At 25.1% G+C, this 20,124-nt stretch overlaps 1 protein-coding gene across 1 annotated transcript in view; it reads left to right on the top strand.

The window, feature by feature from the left end:
• Positions 1 to 592: 592 nt before the first annotated feature.
• Positions 593 to 20,124, top strand: part of LOC111617599 (RNA polymerase II elongation factor ELL-like) — a 67,823-nt gene continuing 48,291 nt past the window's right edge. Inside the window, exon 1 of the mRNA XM_023358879.1 lies at positions 593 to 948. Coding sequence (XP_023214647.1) covers positions 817 to 948 — 132 coding nt within the window. The 5' untranslated portion in view covers positions 593 to 816. The remainder of the gene's footprint in view (positions 949 to 20,124) is intronic.

Genomic DNA, 20,124 nt, shown 5'->3' with positions numbered 1-20,124 from the left:
ATTTTTATACAATATCCTTACAATTATATGGCCTATGACATACAAATGTCCCATTTGACGACTGCATAATTGTTTTTATCTCTGTAAAACTTAAAAAATATGCTTTTAAAATGATATTTATATAATATTTCTCTATTTTTCTTAAAGATTTTTAAGTTTTTATGATTAAATTTTTAAAAAATGTATTAAGAAGCAAATTATCATGCTGTATCTGTTTTAAACAATATAAAGTACTGTAAATATTGTTTAACCGGTGTTGTTTTTCATAAATAAAGCAATAAAAAAATTATATAAACTAAAAAAAATAATTATTTCAAAATTTAGATAAAATTATTTATTTACATAATAAATTAACCACTCCTACTTTCATACATCACACTTACGTCACCGAATACTTTATAACGTCATTATTGTTAAATACAAACGTTTCTGTATAAAATAACGTTAAATTATTATCTCGATAACAAAATTAATGAAGAAATTAATGATATTATCGACTAATTATAATTATTTAAATTAATTGTTGCGCTGTAATGAATAATCCTAACCGGAACTTCCCGTAAGCTGCGGACGTTGTGCGAAAGAAGCCGAAGAGATATTGTAAAAAGCTACAAACTTTCATTTGTAATATAATTCGAGCTACGATAATATGAAAAAAAATAATGCCTGGAAGCGATATAATTCTAGGAAAGCATTTCTTGACAAGTTTCGTGATGGGGAGGAGCTTTCCCGTGACGTCACACTCAGCTGGTGAAACGACGTCCGGTTTGCCTCGCAATGCAAACCGGGTAATAAAGTAGATACAGGAGATCTAAAATGGCGGCACTGGTGGAAGGACAACAATATGGTCTTTCTTCGCAGGGGAATTTTTCAAATAATAAGACATTAATATTTGTTAAATTAACGGATTCTGCCATAAGAGCCATAGAAGATTGCATAAAATATCAAGTGAGTATTATATACGAGTAATATTAAGAGTTATTTAGTATAGTAAGTTAGTTGAATGAGTACGTATCTGGACACCTTGTCAATTCACAAGTTACAGGTTTTCCATTCTAATTTTCGTTTTCACACGTTTTACAATTAATTTAACGAGTCAATACGGTCGTGTGTGTTAAGTACAGAACACGAGTGAAATTGACTAATTTCTACAATCGACATTGTTAACGGGGAGAAAAAAAAATAACAAGAAATTCCTTCAAAGTGTCAGAACACTGAGATTATAAATCTCTATTTTATGATACATTAAACACAGCAAATTAATGAAGATTTTTAAAGGTTTAATAACTTGGACTTGAATTGATTAAGAAATTTTTAGCATTTCCTGGAAAATTCCAATGCTTAAATCACTTTTAACGCATCGTTTACTGTACTTTTCAATCCTTTCCAGACAAATTACTAGAAAAATAAAGAATTCGATTGGAAATTTCTAGTTTAAAATTTCCTAATTTGAGTAGAACCAAATATTAACTTTACAACTTGTATGCTTAACTTCATGTTATATAAAACTTCTATCATCATTCCCATATCAGCTGTTATTTAGATGTTTTTTCTTTTGTGTAGGAAGAATTCAAATTCGTTAAAATTTTCTGTTTGGTGTAGGTTTTTAGCATTTATCAGCTAGAAAAGCCTGGAGGTATTTTTGTAGACATATGGATGCACAGATAAGCTTGTATCTTAGATTCAAGTTAACGGGACAATTTCTGGAGAGAATTCTTAGTTTAATTAGATATAATCTGTTAAATGAAATTTGAAAAATAAATTTTCATTTAACATCTAATTTTATTTTTTTAAATGTATAAGTTATTTCTGCTTATTATATATACAATTACAATCAAATAAACATGATTGTATGCACTGTACATGCTAGAAAGAACAATTTTTATTGAATTTTGTAAAGTTATACTTGTTTGTAAATTTCTGATTTTGTTTCAGATTAAAAAAAAAACATATTTGAAATTATAACTGTGATTATTATTTTGGATTTGTTTCTATTAATAGAAACCTGTATTGAAATAATATAGCTGCATACATATATTTTATATTAAATAAAATCTGCAAAAAGATCTACTCTGCAGAAAGTTATACTATAAATTGTGAAATATAAAAATAGTTTTACTAGAAAATTTATAGGAAATATTTCCTAGATATGAACTAAGATCAAGGATGTTTTGAAGTTTAAACTAATATTTCTAGATATAAACTTCTCTATACATTTATAACCATTCTTTGCTTGCCATTTTTTTATGATTTTCTTTTGACTAGAATTTAACTATTAACAGCACTATGTATTATTTATAATAATTTATTTAATACATAAATTAAATTTTAACAGCCATTAATTATTATGAGAAAAGTTATACATCATAAATAATAATATAATGAAAACTGTATTTGCAGTTGTTCAAACAGCAAATGTTTTTCTTATTATTTTATAGATTTAGTAATTGCCTAATATTCTGATTTAATCTGTAATCATCATTAAAGTAATTTGTGTTTTTTCTCTAATTTTTATCAATGTTTTTTAGGGCTATTTTTTGAAATATTAAGATACAGAAGTTATATAATGTAGAGACTAACACTTAATTATAATAATTAAAAATAAGAATATTTTTGTTGTTTTGTAATAATTAATCCAAAATATATACTAAAACATATGTTTGGTGTCTAGTATCAGAATTTCTTTCATTAGAAAAATAGAGATAAGTCCTTATATAAGCACATTTAATTCAAAAACAATTTGTAAGTCCTAAAATAAGGACTTGTAAATGTATTTTTATTCTAAACTAGGTTTTTTTTATTAACTTTTTAATTAGGTATTTTTTCCTGTGAATTTTCTAGTGTTTGAATTCTTTGATGTTAGTTCTTGAAAATGTTTTTTTTTTTTTTTTAACAGGTGGTGGTATTTTTTCCTTTTTTGCTTTAGGATATTGTAATTTTAGTAAATTTTTAAATATTAAATGCTTTATGATAACTTGCTCGGCAATAGAAACAAAGTTCCTATTCAGATCATGATATCTAGTGTAGGTCTGATCCTGTACTCTGAGACTGTAAAGATGATATTAAAGAAAAACATTTTGTAGTTAAATGTACTTGACATGAAAAATGACTTTGATAATACTAATATTTAAAACTGTTATGCATCACTTTTATAAAATCTGTGATCTAGATTTTAACATTATTTTTGTTTCATGTACCTAGTTTTTTTGGTGAAATTGTATATTCCAATTATATCTTTTAATTTAGATTGCAAAGTAGTTTTCCAGATTTTAAAAATTTGGTCTGATTCATTAGTTTAAAATAGACAGACAGCTAGAGAAAATAACTCTACTTGTTATTTCTATATAATTTAAATTCATTTACGAGTTAAAAAGTCTCTTAAAGTAATTTCTCTGATATGTTAACTATTTATTATTATTATTATTACTACTACTACATTTCAACTAGAAATTTCATAGATAAAAATTTTGGTTCATACTAGATGTGAAATCCTTAAATGAATCTTATACTTATAGCTATGTAGTATCAGTCATTAGTAATTTGACTTAGTTATGTTATGCACAAGCAATTTTAATAGATCAGATTAAGTAATCATATAAGAGAGAATTAAACTTCAAATTATTTCAGGAAAACTTACAACAGAGATGTAGGCCTATTGTATTTAACACTGTTGCTTCTACATAATAGCAAAGTTCAAGTTTATAGTGCTGAATTTTTTACTGTATATATTTATAAAATGTAGAGAAAAGTGCAACTCCTATATGCATCTCATAAATATATACTGTGTGAACTTTTATGTAGTAATTCATTTAAAGTAATATATTGTTCTAGATGTAGATAAAAATATTAAAAGAATAAAAATTTATCTTTTAAATATACTTTATATAACTCTGCTTAGACTTTGTCTTTTGGATTTAGTATTTCTAATTAAAAATTAGATTATTGCATTTATTCATGCGATGAAATATTTTAATGGTTTGATCATCGCTGTAACATTTACTGAAGTAATGCAACTCTCAATTCAACATATCTGATAGACTGTAATTCTTAACATTTAAATTATTTTTATTTCTGAAATTTTAAACTTACACATTACACTGGAGACAAAAAAATTGTTTATTTTGTTAATTGACATTGCATTATTAAACATTGTTATTTATTTATTTTAAAAAATAAATAATGATAACTAATTATAAATTGTTTTTATATTTCAATGTAAAACAAAATTTAGGTACTGTACATACAATGTATGGGATGTTTTGTTATTCTAACCAATATTAGCATAAATAGGCTTGCCATATGTCTGAGATTATCAGGTCAGATTAGGATTTGTATGGCTTTCCAGGGTCTATAATGTCTGGGATTCCAAAATTATCATCAATAAAATACTTTGTGGCTTGATTATGTGCTTTTGTATTTTGACACACCATTTGGGCAGCGTAAAGAGGGAATGCACTGAGGGAACAATGAAAAGTATTTGAATCTCTTAGAATCATATTTTTCACAAATGTCATGATGTTAAATGCAGTATTTTTATATTTATTGTATTTGGAGGAAACTGTGCATGAAATTTAGCTTCTCTTAAAAAAGATTGACAATTGCAAACAATAAATAAATATTCAACTCAATAGCTAGGATTTTCTCATGAGGTTTATGGAATATCTAAATACAAACCATGCAGTTGAATGTCAAATAATGGCCACCTCTAAACAGCACCCATTTCTTTCTGGAACTGTTTTATCATTTGGATAAAAATGCATACAACATAGGCTCCAAACAACAGCCAATTTTTACATTTCTATTAGTAGTTGCTATACAGAAGTTTGACTATGTAAGTATTACAATAACTTTAACATACCAGTATATAAAATTTAAGAAAATTGTTGTAAACTTTTGCATATATTCTTTAATGTGTAGCTTAGGAAATCTATATGAATTACACTAATTAATCAAAATATGTTTAAATATATATATATTTTCTATCCTATGGGTTTTAAGAAGGTTTATTTGTCACACACACACTTATAGATTCAGCTAGGCCTATAGTGTGAGCCAGATAGTGGAATCATGCAATCTCAGTTTATGAAAATTTGAGGATATGCTCTATACTTGAGTGCAGGTTCCCAGAATTGCAATTTTACACATACAGTGACTATTGAGTATAGCTATGATTATTGGTTGAAAATAGTTTGATTACTTTGCTCTTGCAAATATAGTTTCATAAAAATTAGTAACTATCTCCCATTGAATCGTCATTGACGTACAAATAAAACTATCCATCATAAAGCATTTTCTGTCATATTGAAACACTTCCTATACTTTATATAACATACTTTTCCTATGTTCTATGAACATTTCCTATGTTCCTCTGAGTCATATAAATATTCATTAAGTTCAGAATTACTATGTATATGCATTTTTCAATCCATAAAATGTAACTGAAATATTGAATTCAGTTAAGTTAAAATTATATTAAAAGCTCTTATTTTAAATAATAATTAAGATATTAAGTTTAGAAGGGAAGCTGTTCAGATAGTAATCCATTAAGATTCAAAAACAAAATTTTGAAAATGTATAATTTAATTAAATTTATATTAATTTCAACACACACGGATATATGTTAGTTTTAATGTGTCTTGCAAAACCTTTTTTGATAAAAATGTACGCAAAATTTAAAGTGTCAGATAACATTATCATAAATTAAAAATAAAAATTATATAAACATAAGTTATATGATTTTAAAATTAGGTGAATTATTTTATACAAATTTAATATGGAACTTAATGAACTTTGTGAAACTTATTATAACTTGCTCATATATGTTTACATATGAAAATGGCAAATTTTTTATTGTCAGTAAATGTTTAATAATATTTACTAAACATATTTATAAATTGTTTTAGTTCAGTGTGAGTTAAATTAAATTAAAGTTATTTATAGCTAAATATTAATATATTCTGAAGGAGCAGTTCTTAATATTTAGTAAATGTTATGATGTATTCAAAGCTTTAATAGAGAGTAAACCTGATATCTTATGATTTCAAATGGATCTTTGATATCAAATATCTAAATTTATAATTATTTAAGCCATTAATTTAGTTATTTTTAATGTTGATCTGTTGTATTTTACAATAAAAATATACATTTTTTTAATATATTGAAGTGTTTTTTATATTTTTTTATCTATTTTGCATATTTACTATTTGCTTATTCACTTTTTGAGTATGTACTGTACTTCATGTGGTTCTGTTTATAATAAATAAAAATGTAAGTTATGCGATAGAAATAATTTATCATTTTTCTGTAATTTGTGTATTTTGACATATTTTTTAAAATCCAAATAAAGCAATTTTCAAACTGTGGTATTCATACCTTTAGGGGAAATTTGATAGATTTAGTAATGACAGGCAATATATTTTCTGTGCTTGATGCCATGAGGCAAGGATTATTGTGTAAACTTAATGGCTAAATTGTAATCTGTTTTGATTTTTACAGTAAAAGAGGCAAGTATGTCACTAATGTAAAAATTTCATTAATTGTTTATAATGACTTAAGACTGATGTCAATAACTGATAACTTACAAGTTAAAGAAACTTTTAAAGATTTACAATAATTTATTGTTAAAGTTTTATACTTTTGTCTTCCTTTTCTTTTTTTTAAAGTAAAAGTAGTTATTCCACATAACATCAGATTCTGTTGTAGATAAGTGTCATACAAAGTATTAATCCCATTTAACTATTGTCAAGCTTCATTCTCTATGGCTAAAATGTTGAGTTGCACATATTTAAAAACCGAAGTATACTTACAACAAAAAGAATGTGTGTAAATATTCTCAGATGTTTAATCCCTTATCGGCTATTGTAAAAGCATTGTAATCTTTACCATATGTCTACTTTTGTGGAGTTAATAGAAAACTTTAAGTATTAAATAAATAAATTTTCTCACTAGTATCATAATAATGCTATTGAGAAAATTAATTTGTTATGTTAAGTTAACTTATTATTTTATGTTTACTAATTAATAAACAGATCTTGAACAGATTTATTTGTTAAATTTGATTTCTTTTTTAAATATACTCAAATATTTACCATTAAGTCATATCATATTGATCTAGTACAGATTGGTGGTACCGACTGACATATAGCACTTGCAGACATTTAGTACAATCTACTTAATGGTTGGTGTGATATGATAAGTATAAATATTTTAGGGTAAACACTGTTAAAAGTTTCAAAAAGTGAACAAACTATTGGGAGAGGAATTTCACCATATTTTGTAATTAGTTGCTTGATATTACATATTACAAAGAAATTTTCTAAAATATTGTGTTTGTTTGTTTAAAACAATGTTTCAATAGAAATTTTATAGTAAATGCATTAAGATAATTTATAAATTTAATAATTTATTATTAGATCAATAATTTGTTTGTTACACACACAGATTATTTATGAATTAAAGTTGTTTAAAATTAAAATATAGAGAAATAGATAATTTAGTTACAAAAGAAAATATGTATTCTTTCAAAATAACCGTTATTTTTAATCTATATTTCCCCATTTTAATACATTATAATAATTTATACAGAGTATAATTTCAAAAGAATAAATCTAAACAGATGTTATGTGCATACATAATAACCTGTATTATGTTAAACCATTATATCTCACATGTGTTAATTTTAGTAACAGGCTGTCAGTATAAGAAGAAATGAGTTATTTTTCAATATATAAACGGCTTGCTGTATGGTAAATTATGTTTAAACATGGTATTCTGTAGTAATTCTGATACTGGTATAATTTTTAATAATAATGTTTGTGTATCAAAACTTTTACATATGTATGTCAATTTTTACTATGTTAACAATTTTTACTGCATCTGTTATATACCCATGTGGAAAAATTTTTAAATGATTGTTAAGGATGAGGAAGGTTTGCCCTCCCACTCCCTATTTTGAGCAAAAAACAAAAAAAAGAATTTTTTGTAATTTACATAATGAGAAAATCACTGAGGAGGGGTTGGAGTACATTATACCAACCCGAAATATATTTGTAGTTCAATGGAAAATAAAAAATAATTTGCTAACCATAAATTGCTGTGAGATACGTCTACCAAAGTGTGTTTTTTGGATTACAGAGACGGATTTACATTTGTAATAGTTATTTTTCAGTTTTAATTCTTCCAAATTCTTCTATGTTTTTAGAGAACAAATTAATTAGGACTCAATTTTATAAAATAGGAAAATTTTAAGCCAAAATGGCTGATTTATAGAGCATACTTTATTAGATTTTTTAATATGTAGGCTGCTGCAGTTCTGCATGGTTAAATTTCATTACATTACAAACTTTATAATTTCATCTGTTAAAATAATTGTTTTTAATTGTTTTATGTAATCTATATCTACATATATACATAGGAATGATGTATTTGTTTATAAACTGTATCAGACAGGTGTTATTTGTACACGGTGAACCATTTACATATAGAAGATATATTGTTTGAAAATTTATTTATAAATAACTCTACATAAATTATAGTTTTAACTTAGTGTTTATATATATACATATAAAACCATTGCATTAATCATTAGTGTTTTTAACAATGATATTTATTACAAAAGCAAATGCATTTTGCTGATGACATTTGTGGAATTTTTCCAAGGTTTTAAAAGATTGGTTTACTAAAACAATACATCATTTTGGAAAAGGTTAGTAATTTAGACATATGTTTATTAAATCTCAATGTACTGTACTTTATAACTTTTTAACAATATTTTGTTGTTAGTCTCCTGATGTTCAATCATTTATCTTTTACTCTCATAGATAAAACAGAATTATTTTTCAGCTTACATTAATTTACTATCTTGTACATTTTTATAAGCTGTTCGAATATATTATTCCTACTAATTTTGTACATTATTATAATTTAAGATTCTGTGAATAACTGATTTATCATTCCTATTTCAAAATGCAACACTTAATGAAAACTTGATGTTTTAAAATGAATCATTTGAATACACATTATTTTTAACCAGTACATTAAATACAAGGAATTGCATGAAATCTTATCACTTCAGAACTTTTATATAAAATGAAATTCTGCAATAAAATTCAATAACTTTTCTAGTTTTTATAAACAAAATTCATGATTTATAATTTTAGAATATTGTAACCAATTTTTTAAATACTCTATTCATGCTTATGCTTTGAAATTTTTATGAATTTCAAGCTTAGTTTGGGTAATTGCTAGTGTCATGTAATTTGCTGTATTTTTCAACTTTTAAAATAAAATATACTGAAATTTTAACATTAATAACTTACACATTATATTGAAATGTATGATTATTTTTTATGGTTACTAATTAATTTTTAACATGCAATTATCCATAATAGAGATTTAAATATCATGTTATTAGAAAGTTCATTACACTGCATGTGTTTAATCACTGGAGTATGTAATATGTGTACTGAAGTTTTGCTGATTAAACATTTTATAAAAACTATTCTTTATTAAGTATGTATGAAAAGAGGGACAGTACATTATGTCCAACATAGCTATATTTCGATACTAAAATTTCTATAAAAGAAAATTATCACACAGTATTAGTATTATAAGAGTTTATGCATTAATAATAGTGATGTAACAAATATTCGGTTACTATTCGGTATTCGGCCTATTTTTCGCTATTCGGCCGAATACCGAATATTTAAATCACTATTCGGCCGAATACCGAATACCTAAAAACAGGAGTAATAAATAACAAAACACAGTAAATTAATCATTTTGGTATTTAGATTTAATGTTATCGGGTTATATTTATCTATAACTTATAACATGCACAAAATAAGTAAGAAAATAATATTAGTCACATGTATTCACAATTTATAATTACAAAGATCAGCACACGTACACACCTATTTGTTCGAGAATCGTCGCACATCTGAGGGTCTGACTCTGCCTATCCTTCTTTTTAAGTTCTCACTAGTATCATAATAATGCTATTGAGAAAATCGCTCTAGTCCACGTATGCCTATGCATACATCATAATACGCGCTCACGATACTTTCGATTTGTCACTTTTCCGTCGTAGATTCTCCATTTTACAATTATGTGACTCATAGCCTGGTGATAACGGAGAAAAGAGACAGATAGAACATCGGTATAAGTCACAGTTATGATTTCACAGATTCAAGACAGCTTGGTAGCCCGAACGGTCCCAGACTTTTGCCCGTGCACGCTAAGTGACTTTCATTACAAGCATTTAGCTTTCTGAAGTCTATGACAACAATTGTTTGGCATTGACGGCCGCGAATTTCATGCCAATAAGCTGACTCGACTTGTTCAATTATGTTATCAACTCAATTTCATATTTATTTTCACATTTTTACTTCACGGTCCTTCTCTGTTCTTTTTCCGTTATTTACACGTGTAGGTCATTTCATTGTTATCCAGATTTGATATCATCATTTATCACATACTGCCAAGACGCTCTTGTATGTATGCTACAACTGCCAAGAATTAACGCGATTGGCGAAGCATAGTGACAGTGGGCGAATAGAGAGCGGGGTCCTTGCCATAATGCGGTTTGCGTGCCAATTTTCGTAGTGCATTAATCAAGCCGAATAGTTTGGCGGAATATTTGGCTATTCGGCCACGCTCCTGAGGCCGAATATACTATTCATTGCAACACTAATTAATAATTTTTCTGTACATTAACTATAATATTAATATAGTCAATTACAGTAACAAAATTTGATATAATGCAAAAATTTTTATTTTTATTTGTAGAGTGTATTTTGCTTTAAGTTAAATAATTTTTTACATATATAATGTAAAATCTACCATATTGTTTGAGTATACCAGACAAAAATTTAAGTTTCTAGATCAGTTTGTTAATTACTTTATTTTATGAATGGTTGTTTCTTGATTATAAATAAAATGAATTATATTTATGGAATTTTTGTTTCAACTTCTTTCTAGAGAATACATTCTACTAAATTGGTTTATGGAGCTAACATTTGTCTTCTAACAGAGATTGATTTTTAGTAACCATAAAGATGAAAATAATTTCTCATTCTAACTTATTGCAAATATTTTCTTGTAATCGGTAGTCAAATTATTTACGAATTTACTGTTCTAGAATTAGTACTGAAAATGCTAGTCAATACATTATAATCCAGTTGATATTATCAAAAAGTATTTTTCCTCTAGTGTTTGTGTAGTTTTTCTTTTTAAATAACTAAATCTGACTTGTTTAATTTAAATTATTACTTTAAACTTGTGCTAATTTAATCTTGTATTTATCCTATAGAGTAATTTTTTGTAGAGAAAGTCTGAAATGGAATGTAGCAAAATTACTTTTTCTATAAGAAAATTAGAAAACTTGTCTATTTTTCCTGGAATATAATTTTATTGTATGCATATGTATTGATGTTCAACGGCCATTCACTTTTTATGGCATACAAAAATTCATTGACTTATTATTTTTATTTCCATATAAATGATGGCCCGACATTGAATGAAATGATAGGAATATCTTGCATAGTGTGATTAATGTGTTCCAGAAAATTATTGCACTAGTTTGGAAATTTATTTAATAGGAAAAATGAAAATTTGTTTGAAAAGGTTTTTTTTTCTCACTTAAAAATGAATTAAAACTGAATAATAGGTCAGAAAGTCTATAAAAATTTTGTATGCAGATGAAATGAAAGGATGCTATTAAATCTAAATTTTTATTACTTTATTTGCAATTAAATTTTAATGTTTGAATAATTCTTCTTTTTTAATAAAATATTTGGATTTACCTTTTATTTTTCTGCTTGAAATTCCCAGAACTATTGAAGTGTTCTCTAATGCTCTTCATGTATTACTACTGTTCTTCATTTGGATTATTATTCAAAATTTATGTCAGCTGCATATCTTTACAAATATGCCTAAAAAAGTTCAAACTGTTTAGCACCAAAAGGTAACAGTTAAGTAGTGGGGACTGGGGAATGCCATTAGCCTGTTTTGCTAATTCTTCTTAATCTAAAATGGCAACATTGTTTCCATTAGTACGTAATGCAGCACTAAATAGATATGTACAGTACAAATATCAATCTCTCTGCACTATTCTAAAAGGATATTAAATTTTTTTATTAAAATAAATTAACAATACAACTTAAATGATGTTGATCCACTTTATCATTGTACTTACATTTATGTCATTTTATATTAAAATTTATTTATATACTGTATAATATATATGAGATAGGCAAATATTACTTTTCTTGAATTTGAATATTAATCAGATCTTAAATATTCAAATACCCCAATTACTTGGTGAACTTAATTTCCTTATATAACTTAAATAATATATATTAATTATTAACTAAATAACTTGTTTTATTTATTTCAATATATTAATAAAACAAAAAGTAAAACAATTTACTAAATTTTAAGAAATGAAACTTTTGATTTTGACTGAGTTTTAAACTAACATTTTTTTAGACAGTCTTATTTCAACTATAATAGTTTAACAAATAATTGTTCTCATTCTTACCCTATTGCAAATTTTTATTTAAATAAACATGAATTTGAAAGCATTTAGGATTTAGTGTGATGCTTTTTTTTGTCACCAAATTAAACTAGAGGTGCCAAAGAGTGCTGTCTGTATATAGTGGCAGATACAAGGGAGATGCCATTGACACAAAAGAAATTAAAATTTATTTGTCTGAATTTGACCAATAAACTATATAGTATAGTTTATTGGTCTATATAGTCGTCATGTATGTGTTAATAAAAGGTACTTATTAATTATTCAAATACTTTTATCTTCTAAGTCAGCACTCTTTTGGATCTGCTGCTATTTTGAAGTATTCTTAGTATTCAAATTTACTTTTTTCTTAATGTAATATTCAAAATCTCATACTTTCTAGTACTGTATTTGTGGATATTATTTGCCTAAGGTATTAAATATATATTTTATAATAGTAACAACACTATAGTGAGTTGTTCCATATTAATTTAATCCTATCATGAACATTATAAACTGTACTTAGTGAATTTTGCACCAAATGAAATTGTACCAAGTGTGGTGTTTCTGTACAATGTATATAGATAATATTCTACATTAAATTATATGCTATATTTTAAAATTAATAATTTACTAAGTTTATTTATTTGACAATGGATTTATGTTAGGAATGCATTAATTCTATGTAATATTTTATGTATATTAACACGATACATACATAGATACATGCATAACATGAAACCTTCACATTTTCAATATAGTAATCTGTAAATTTTTCTCGTTTTTGTAAATTTAAATCATCTGTAACAGAAATTTCAGTTTTGTAACATTTTACAAACATGTATTTTCTCCTATTATTAGCATTTAAACTTCAACAAAATCTGTTTTATGTAGAGTGTATTTTGCTTTAAGTTAAATAATTTTTTCAACATTATAGATGGCAGAAAATATGAGTAATAAAATATTTAGGGCAATTTAATTCATATTGACTAAACTTGATTTTTTTTTTACTATATTTGTTCATGAATTAGTGCATTAATTTGTGCATTTTGATAATTTTCAATGCCTTTTTTTTTTAATTGTTCTGACTCATTTCATTCTAACCCACACCTGTCAAACTATCAAAGCAGCCTACTCTGAAAACTTATAAACAGTTTTTATAAATGTTTTGTTATTGTACTTGGTACTTTTAATAACTTCTTACCAAAGCATTGTTCAGATTAAAGAGTGATTTAATGAGATTATTTTATTGTGAACTGTTTGTATAGTTTGCACCTGGAGTGCTATATAGCAGAACAATAACAATGAATAAGCACAAAATAAAAATCTGCAGCCAACAAGAGTGGGTGAAGCAAAAGGAAGGAATGAATTACAATAGATATAGGTACGAAAGATAAATAGTAATGGTATAGTTTGATGTAGGTGTGAGATATCTCAATTAGACATGAAATATTACACCCTGTTACTTTTGCATGCTGATTTGACAATCACTTCTGCTTTTGTAAGTTGTATGACTGCTTTAATTTTCTACCATTTCTTCTATCTAGATTTTTTAAATTACGCCAGGTTTGTTTATCTTCTGAAAAAATCACACATAGTTAAGAATTATGATATAAATATTCTGAAGAATTAGGTTTTTCTAGTTTCTTGGCAAAATGTACAAAAGCTATTTACAGTAATCATTTCATCAGTTGTATAATGAATTATGAATTTTAATAAATTAACATATTTCTTCAATACAGATTTATAGGAACAGAAAAATAAAAAAGAGAAGTATATTTAACTTGTAGGAAAGTTTTGATATTTCTGTAATTGATGTAAATATAAAAAGAACTTGACACTGTTAAATCTAGAATGTTCATTTAATCAAATGTTTTTGACTCTTTTTGAGATTAACTAGATAATTTTATTATATAAAACATTCTTAAATATGATTTTACCTTTGTTTTATTTTAATATGTTTAATAATATTATAATTCTGATAAAATACAATTTTTTAATGTACTTTTAATGATACAAGTATATAAATCTGTATTAAAATTTTTTACAATTAGCAAATACAAGTGAAAACTTTGCTAATCATATTTAATGATTAGCATTCTCAAAATATTTTTAAATATATCTATTATACTATATATCTAATGTATATAATTAACTCATTATTATTNATTTATGATTTATTATGTACTTCAAATGTTCATTCTTTGTTTTCCATCATTCCATTCATTTGTCATGCATTATTGTCATATAACTTCTCTTGGGACATTGTAATATTTTCCTATCTGTAATTTGGTATTAGGAAACTATCATATACGATATATTGTTTCATTGCCAGTTATTTCATCAAATGTATTCTGTGTAGAGAGTATCTAAAAATATTAATATTGTGATAGGAAAGTATAAATAATATCTAAAAGTTAATTTATGCATTGTACTTTCAAGTTTGGCATGTTTTCTTCAAGATAAAAAAAAAATAATAGTCATGTATTTTTATGAATAGTCAATGATATAGTCATGTATTCATTGACTACACTTTATTCAATTATATTTTTACATTAAAATTTTGAATCTGAGTCTTTTTCTTTACTATACAAAAGATTTTTTCTTTCTACACTGTTGTTATCAAAATGTAAAGTTTTTAAATAGTTTATTTTTAGCTTAATTTTTTAGTAATTAAGCATGAACAGTTGTAATTTATATTTTATCACTGTTTTTTGTTTATTTTGCCTTTTGTGGTAGAATTTTGTAGTTTCCAGGATCTTACATAATATGTATTTAGTTAGTTTTTAATTTATAAAATTAGTTATTATTTTGATTATAATTTCAAAAATTTAAAAATTATCTTTAATAATAGTTTTATTTAAACTAGAAATGTTTATTTTTAATTGATAATTAATTTTTTAATTGTCAAATAATTATTACCGACTATTATAATTGTAATTAAAATAAAAAAAGCCTCAATTAAATACCAAATACTTAATAATACCAATTAAACAATGAGGTTAGAGGTCTTAGATTTACTGATATTTTAGATTTTTTTGTTACATAGAATAATGAGAGTTTATAGTATGATACAAAGTTTAATATATACCTTTTGTATAGCATTGAAAGCAGACAGGAAAAAAATTTCAAACAATAATAATAATTGCATTAAGGTAGATGAAAAGATAGCACTACATTACAGTTTAGAATTGTGCTATGAATTTTTCACATACTTACACATAACATTGACTTATTTGTAGGTCACATGAATCTTAATATGAGTTTTTCTCATATATTTGGACAGTAATAAGTCAGTATAGTTGGAATGATGATTATACTTGCTTGCACAATGATTGAAAACTTCCTGATAGAAAAAAAAAGTGTAATGTAGTGAAAAGTGATCAGAAATATTTCTGAGTGACATCCTTATTTTGAAATCTAGGGTAGTTGAGCAGTTAAAAATCTTTAATAATTGTTTAATAAAATAATTTTGTTTCATTAGTTCTTCGATAGATCTTGATTATATGCCGTAATGGAGGGTGAAATGATAGTAATATAGAATACACCTATTAAATTAAAAAAAACCTAAACAATCCAGTTTTTAATGACTTTTAAGATTTTATTTGTAACAGTAAGGTGATAAAAATATTGCACTTAGTGAATTTTGCACCAAATGAAATTGTACCTTAATTTTTATTTTTATTTCACAAAATTATTTCTTAAGTTGTATATAAATTTAATTAAAATAATAATGAATTTGATATAACAGAATGCATTATAACAAATTGTCAATAGAGTAAATAGTTTATATAAATACAGTAGAACCCCTCTAATCTGTCACCTTTGGGACTGGGGGTATGGTCGGAACGCAAAAAAGGTTGGATTATCAGAAAAAAGTAAAATAAACAATCTTCCCTTTGTCCAGTCTTTGTAGCACTGCTAATTTTTCATTTAATGAAAGAGTAACATATTTACGTTTCACTCCTGACATGTTGAAAACACACACAAAACTGTACATGTACACACAATGTAAAACATATACTATAATGAACACAGAAGAACACCACGGACGGTGAGTCACTGACGAGTCGGGACAAGTTTCTCGAGTCCGACCACGGTCGGATTAACCGGAGTGACGAACTAGCCGAGGGCGGACTAGAGGGGTTCTACTGTACATGTATTTTAAAAATATTGTAAGAATAATTATAGTTGTACCTGTGTGTGACAATAATTATAATAAATATTCAAAATAACATGCCATTTAACTCAATGAATGTGTAATATACATTAGTATCATTTCTTTTTGTTTTTCTTCCACATTCTGGCCCTTTGTTTATGATAATGTCCTACTGAATCATTGATTTTAATGTCAAATGGCTATTAATAGTGAGACTGTACAACATTATATAGATTTCTCATTGTATACAGGAATGTTTTGTGAAAAGGAACATGTACACAATGAGGATTTTCATGGATAAATCAGGATTATTAACTTTTTGATATGTTGGCTTGATGACTGGCTAGATGATAGAGATAAAATACTACAGTGAAATTGTTTTGCTCTAGAGGTTTTCTAAATTTATGATTCATTATGTACTTCAAATGTTCATTCTTTGTTTTCCATCATTCCATTCATTTGTCATGCATTATTGTCATATAACTTCTCTTGGGACATTGTAATATTTTCCTATCTGTAATTTGGTATTAGGAAACTATCATATACGATATATTGTTTCATTGCCAGTTATTTCATCAAATGTATTCTGTGTAGAGAGTATCTAAAAATATTAATATTGTGATAGGAAAGTATAAATAATATCTAAAAGTTAATTTATGCATTGTACTTTCAAGTTTGGCATGTTTTCTTCAAGATAAAAAAAAAATAATAGTCATGTATTTTTATGAATAGTCAATGATATAGTCATGTATTCATTGACTACACTTTATTCAATTATATTTTTACATTAAAATTTTGAATCTGAGTCTTTTTCTTTACTATACAAAAGATTTTTTCTTTCTACACTGTTGTTATCAAAATGTAAAGTTTTTAAATAGTTTATTTTTAGCTTAATTTTTTAGTAATTAAGCATGAACAGTTGTAAAAATAAATATTTTATTTATTGATGAAGTTTTAATGAACTGCTGTTAATAGTTAATAAATTACAAATTATCCATTGTAAGGATTCTTACAAAGAATGTGGTATGTATATTGCTTTGCTTGCATTCTATCTAAATCTAATTGCGAGTAAATTTTTAAAAAATTAATTTTTTGATTACTAATAATATGGTTGATAAACAGTAGTTGGATTTTTGATGTAATCATAGCGGCAAAAATATATAAGTTGTAGGTTATTCATACATGCAAAGGTGATAATTTGCATTCATACCTGCATCACAGAGTGATGTGTGTTGACATTACATTTTATTTTCTGGTGTTATATTCTAAGACATTGACTTAGAAAAAGTAAGAAATGTAATGTCATTGTGCTTTAACGCATCATGTTATTTTTCTTCCCTGATGATTGCTAGTAGGAAAGACTAGTCTAGTAGAAAAGTTACTATTTTATTAAATTTTTAAAATCTTGATCATGTATTGTATAAATTTATGTATTAGAGTCAACTCAATTAATTTTTATGAATCACAATATCAGAAAAATCAGTTTAATCTGCACATTCAATTATTGATTAAAACTCATTTCGTGTAAATTAAATTTTAAAAAAATGCAGCCTTTATATACAGAATTACAAAAATATTTTCATAAATTACTAAAAATTAAAATTACACATAAATCACTAATAGTGTATTATTAATTTTTACAATTAATAATTTCTTCAACCCAAAGAAATAAATCAGGAAATATAAAGATCCTTGTATGTATCAATAGAGAGAGATCAATTTATTCAGCTTAAAGGATAAAACTAAAAATGTTCAAAAACAAATTTTTGCTCAAATTAATATTGTATCATAAGTTTTAAGAGGATTGTTTAAATAATTAAGGGAAATTGTATGCCTCAGCAGCATTGCTAAGGTGACAGATTGTTACTTAGATACAACATACAGCTTCTGGAAATAATGAAAATATTCTTCGTATTTTGTAAATCAGTAAAGGTTGATTTATCATTTTCTTTCCTTTTTAACCTTAGATTTATTGTCATGTTTTTAAAAAAAATTATGTTAAAAGTTCAATTTGCTTATATAATTTAATATTATTTATTTATGGATTTAATCAATGATGCATAATATATTTACATTACAAATTTATGCATTCTATATTGTATGATGATTTTTTTTAGATGAATTTTACCAGTTTGTGGCTTGCTTAGTGTCATTTATTATTTATTGTTCTGATGTAAAATGCAAATTATAGTAAATTTTAATAATATTTAAGGTTGAAAGTATGTATTCATGTGAAAATTAATTGTAATTACATACATTTGTTTTTAAGTAAAATCAACATTTAGATAACTTAATTACTAATGCTTTAATTGTATTCATAAGTGAGGTAATATATAAATTTATATATATTAAACCTCATAATTTAAATAATAATAATATATCTATTTAAATGACATATAATATTTAATCACTTTTTTTTTAGTGAGGGTGATTACTCAGCCATCTGTCCTTGCATTAGTACTGATCATGAGATATCTCAATAGAGCAGAAGCAGCACAAACAGCTGACAAAACATAAATTAGGAGCATTGCTCTGTTGTTTATGAATAACAACTTTCAAAACTTGAATAATAATTATAATTAGTAAAAAGAAAGTATTGAATAATAGCATAGTTGTATATTGTATGTATGTATATGTATGTATGTATGTATGTATATATATATATATATATATATAGAGAGAGAGAGAGTTTAATTATAAAATAGATAAATCATGTTAATTATTTTAGTGTATGTCTTGGAAATGTGTTTGCTAAAAGCAAATATATTATATAATTGTTTATTTTTATTTTATTCTTGCCACTCTACTGTAAACTTTTCTTTGCAGTATTAAGAATCCCCAAGTTAGATAATTTGCAAAGAAACTGAAGCTTTACAAGTGGAAAGAAACTACACTTATGATGCTTCTGTTAAAGAAATAGATATACATCAATAAAGAAATAAAAATAATTAAATTGTCATATGGTAAAGAACTCCAGTACAACTTGAGATACTTTGGAAGTATTATAAATTATTTTTTATTTAAAATTCTATCCAAAAACATGATTTAACAAAAATCAAGTTTTATAAGTTATGAATTAGATTGAGAGATTATTTGAACTAATTTTAATTTCTTTTCATAAAAATAGTTTTAAATTTTATATTACATTTCAAAATTTAATCTTTTCTTGGTTTTTTAACTTATTTAAAACCTACTTAAAATTATTCTATTGTTCTTTGGAACGTTTCCGATTTCTTTAGTTGAAATGGTTTATTTATATTGAAGAATTGAAACTTTCAAATTAGAAAATTTAATTAGTTTACTGAAAAGGAAGGCTAATTTTAAATATCAATTAGAAGCACAGATCCATTCTAAGATTTAATTTCACCGAAGAAGTTTGGATAGAGATCATTTCTAGTTTGTCTCATTAGAAAATAATAGTAAACTGTAAGCTTTATTTATCATGAATCTGAAG

This window comes from Centruroides sculpturatus, unplaced genomic scaffold, assembly GCF_000671375.1.
Source record: "Centruroides sculpturatus isolate CEXI.00-Female unplaced genomic scaffold, Cexi_2.0 scaffold118, whole genome shotgun sequence".
Classification (NCBI taxonomy): domain Eukaryota; kingdom Metazoa; phylum Arthropoda; class Arachnida; order Scorpiones; family Buthidae; genus Centruroides; species Centruroides sculpturatus.
This window is presented reverse-complemented; position numbering and strand designations above follow the sequence as displayed.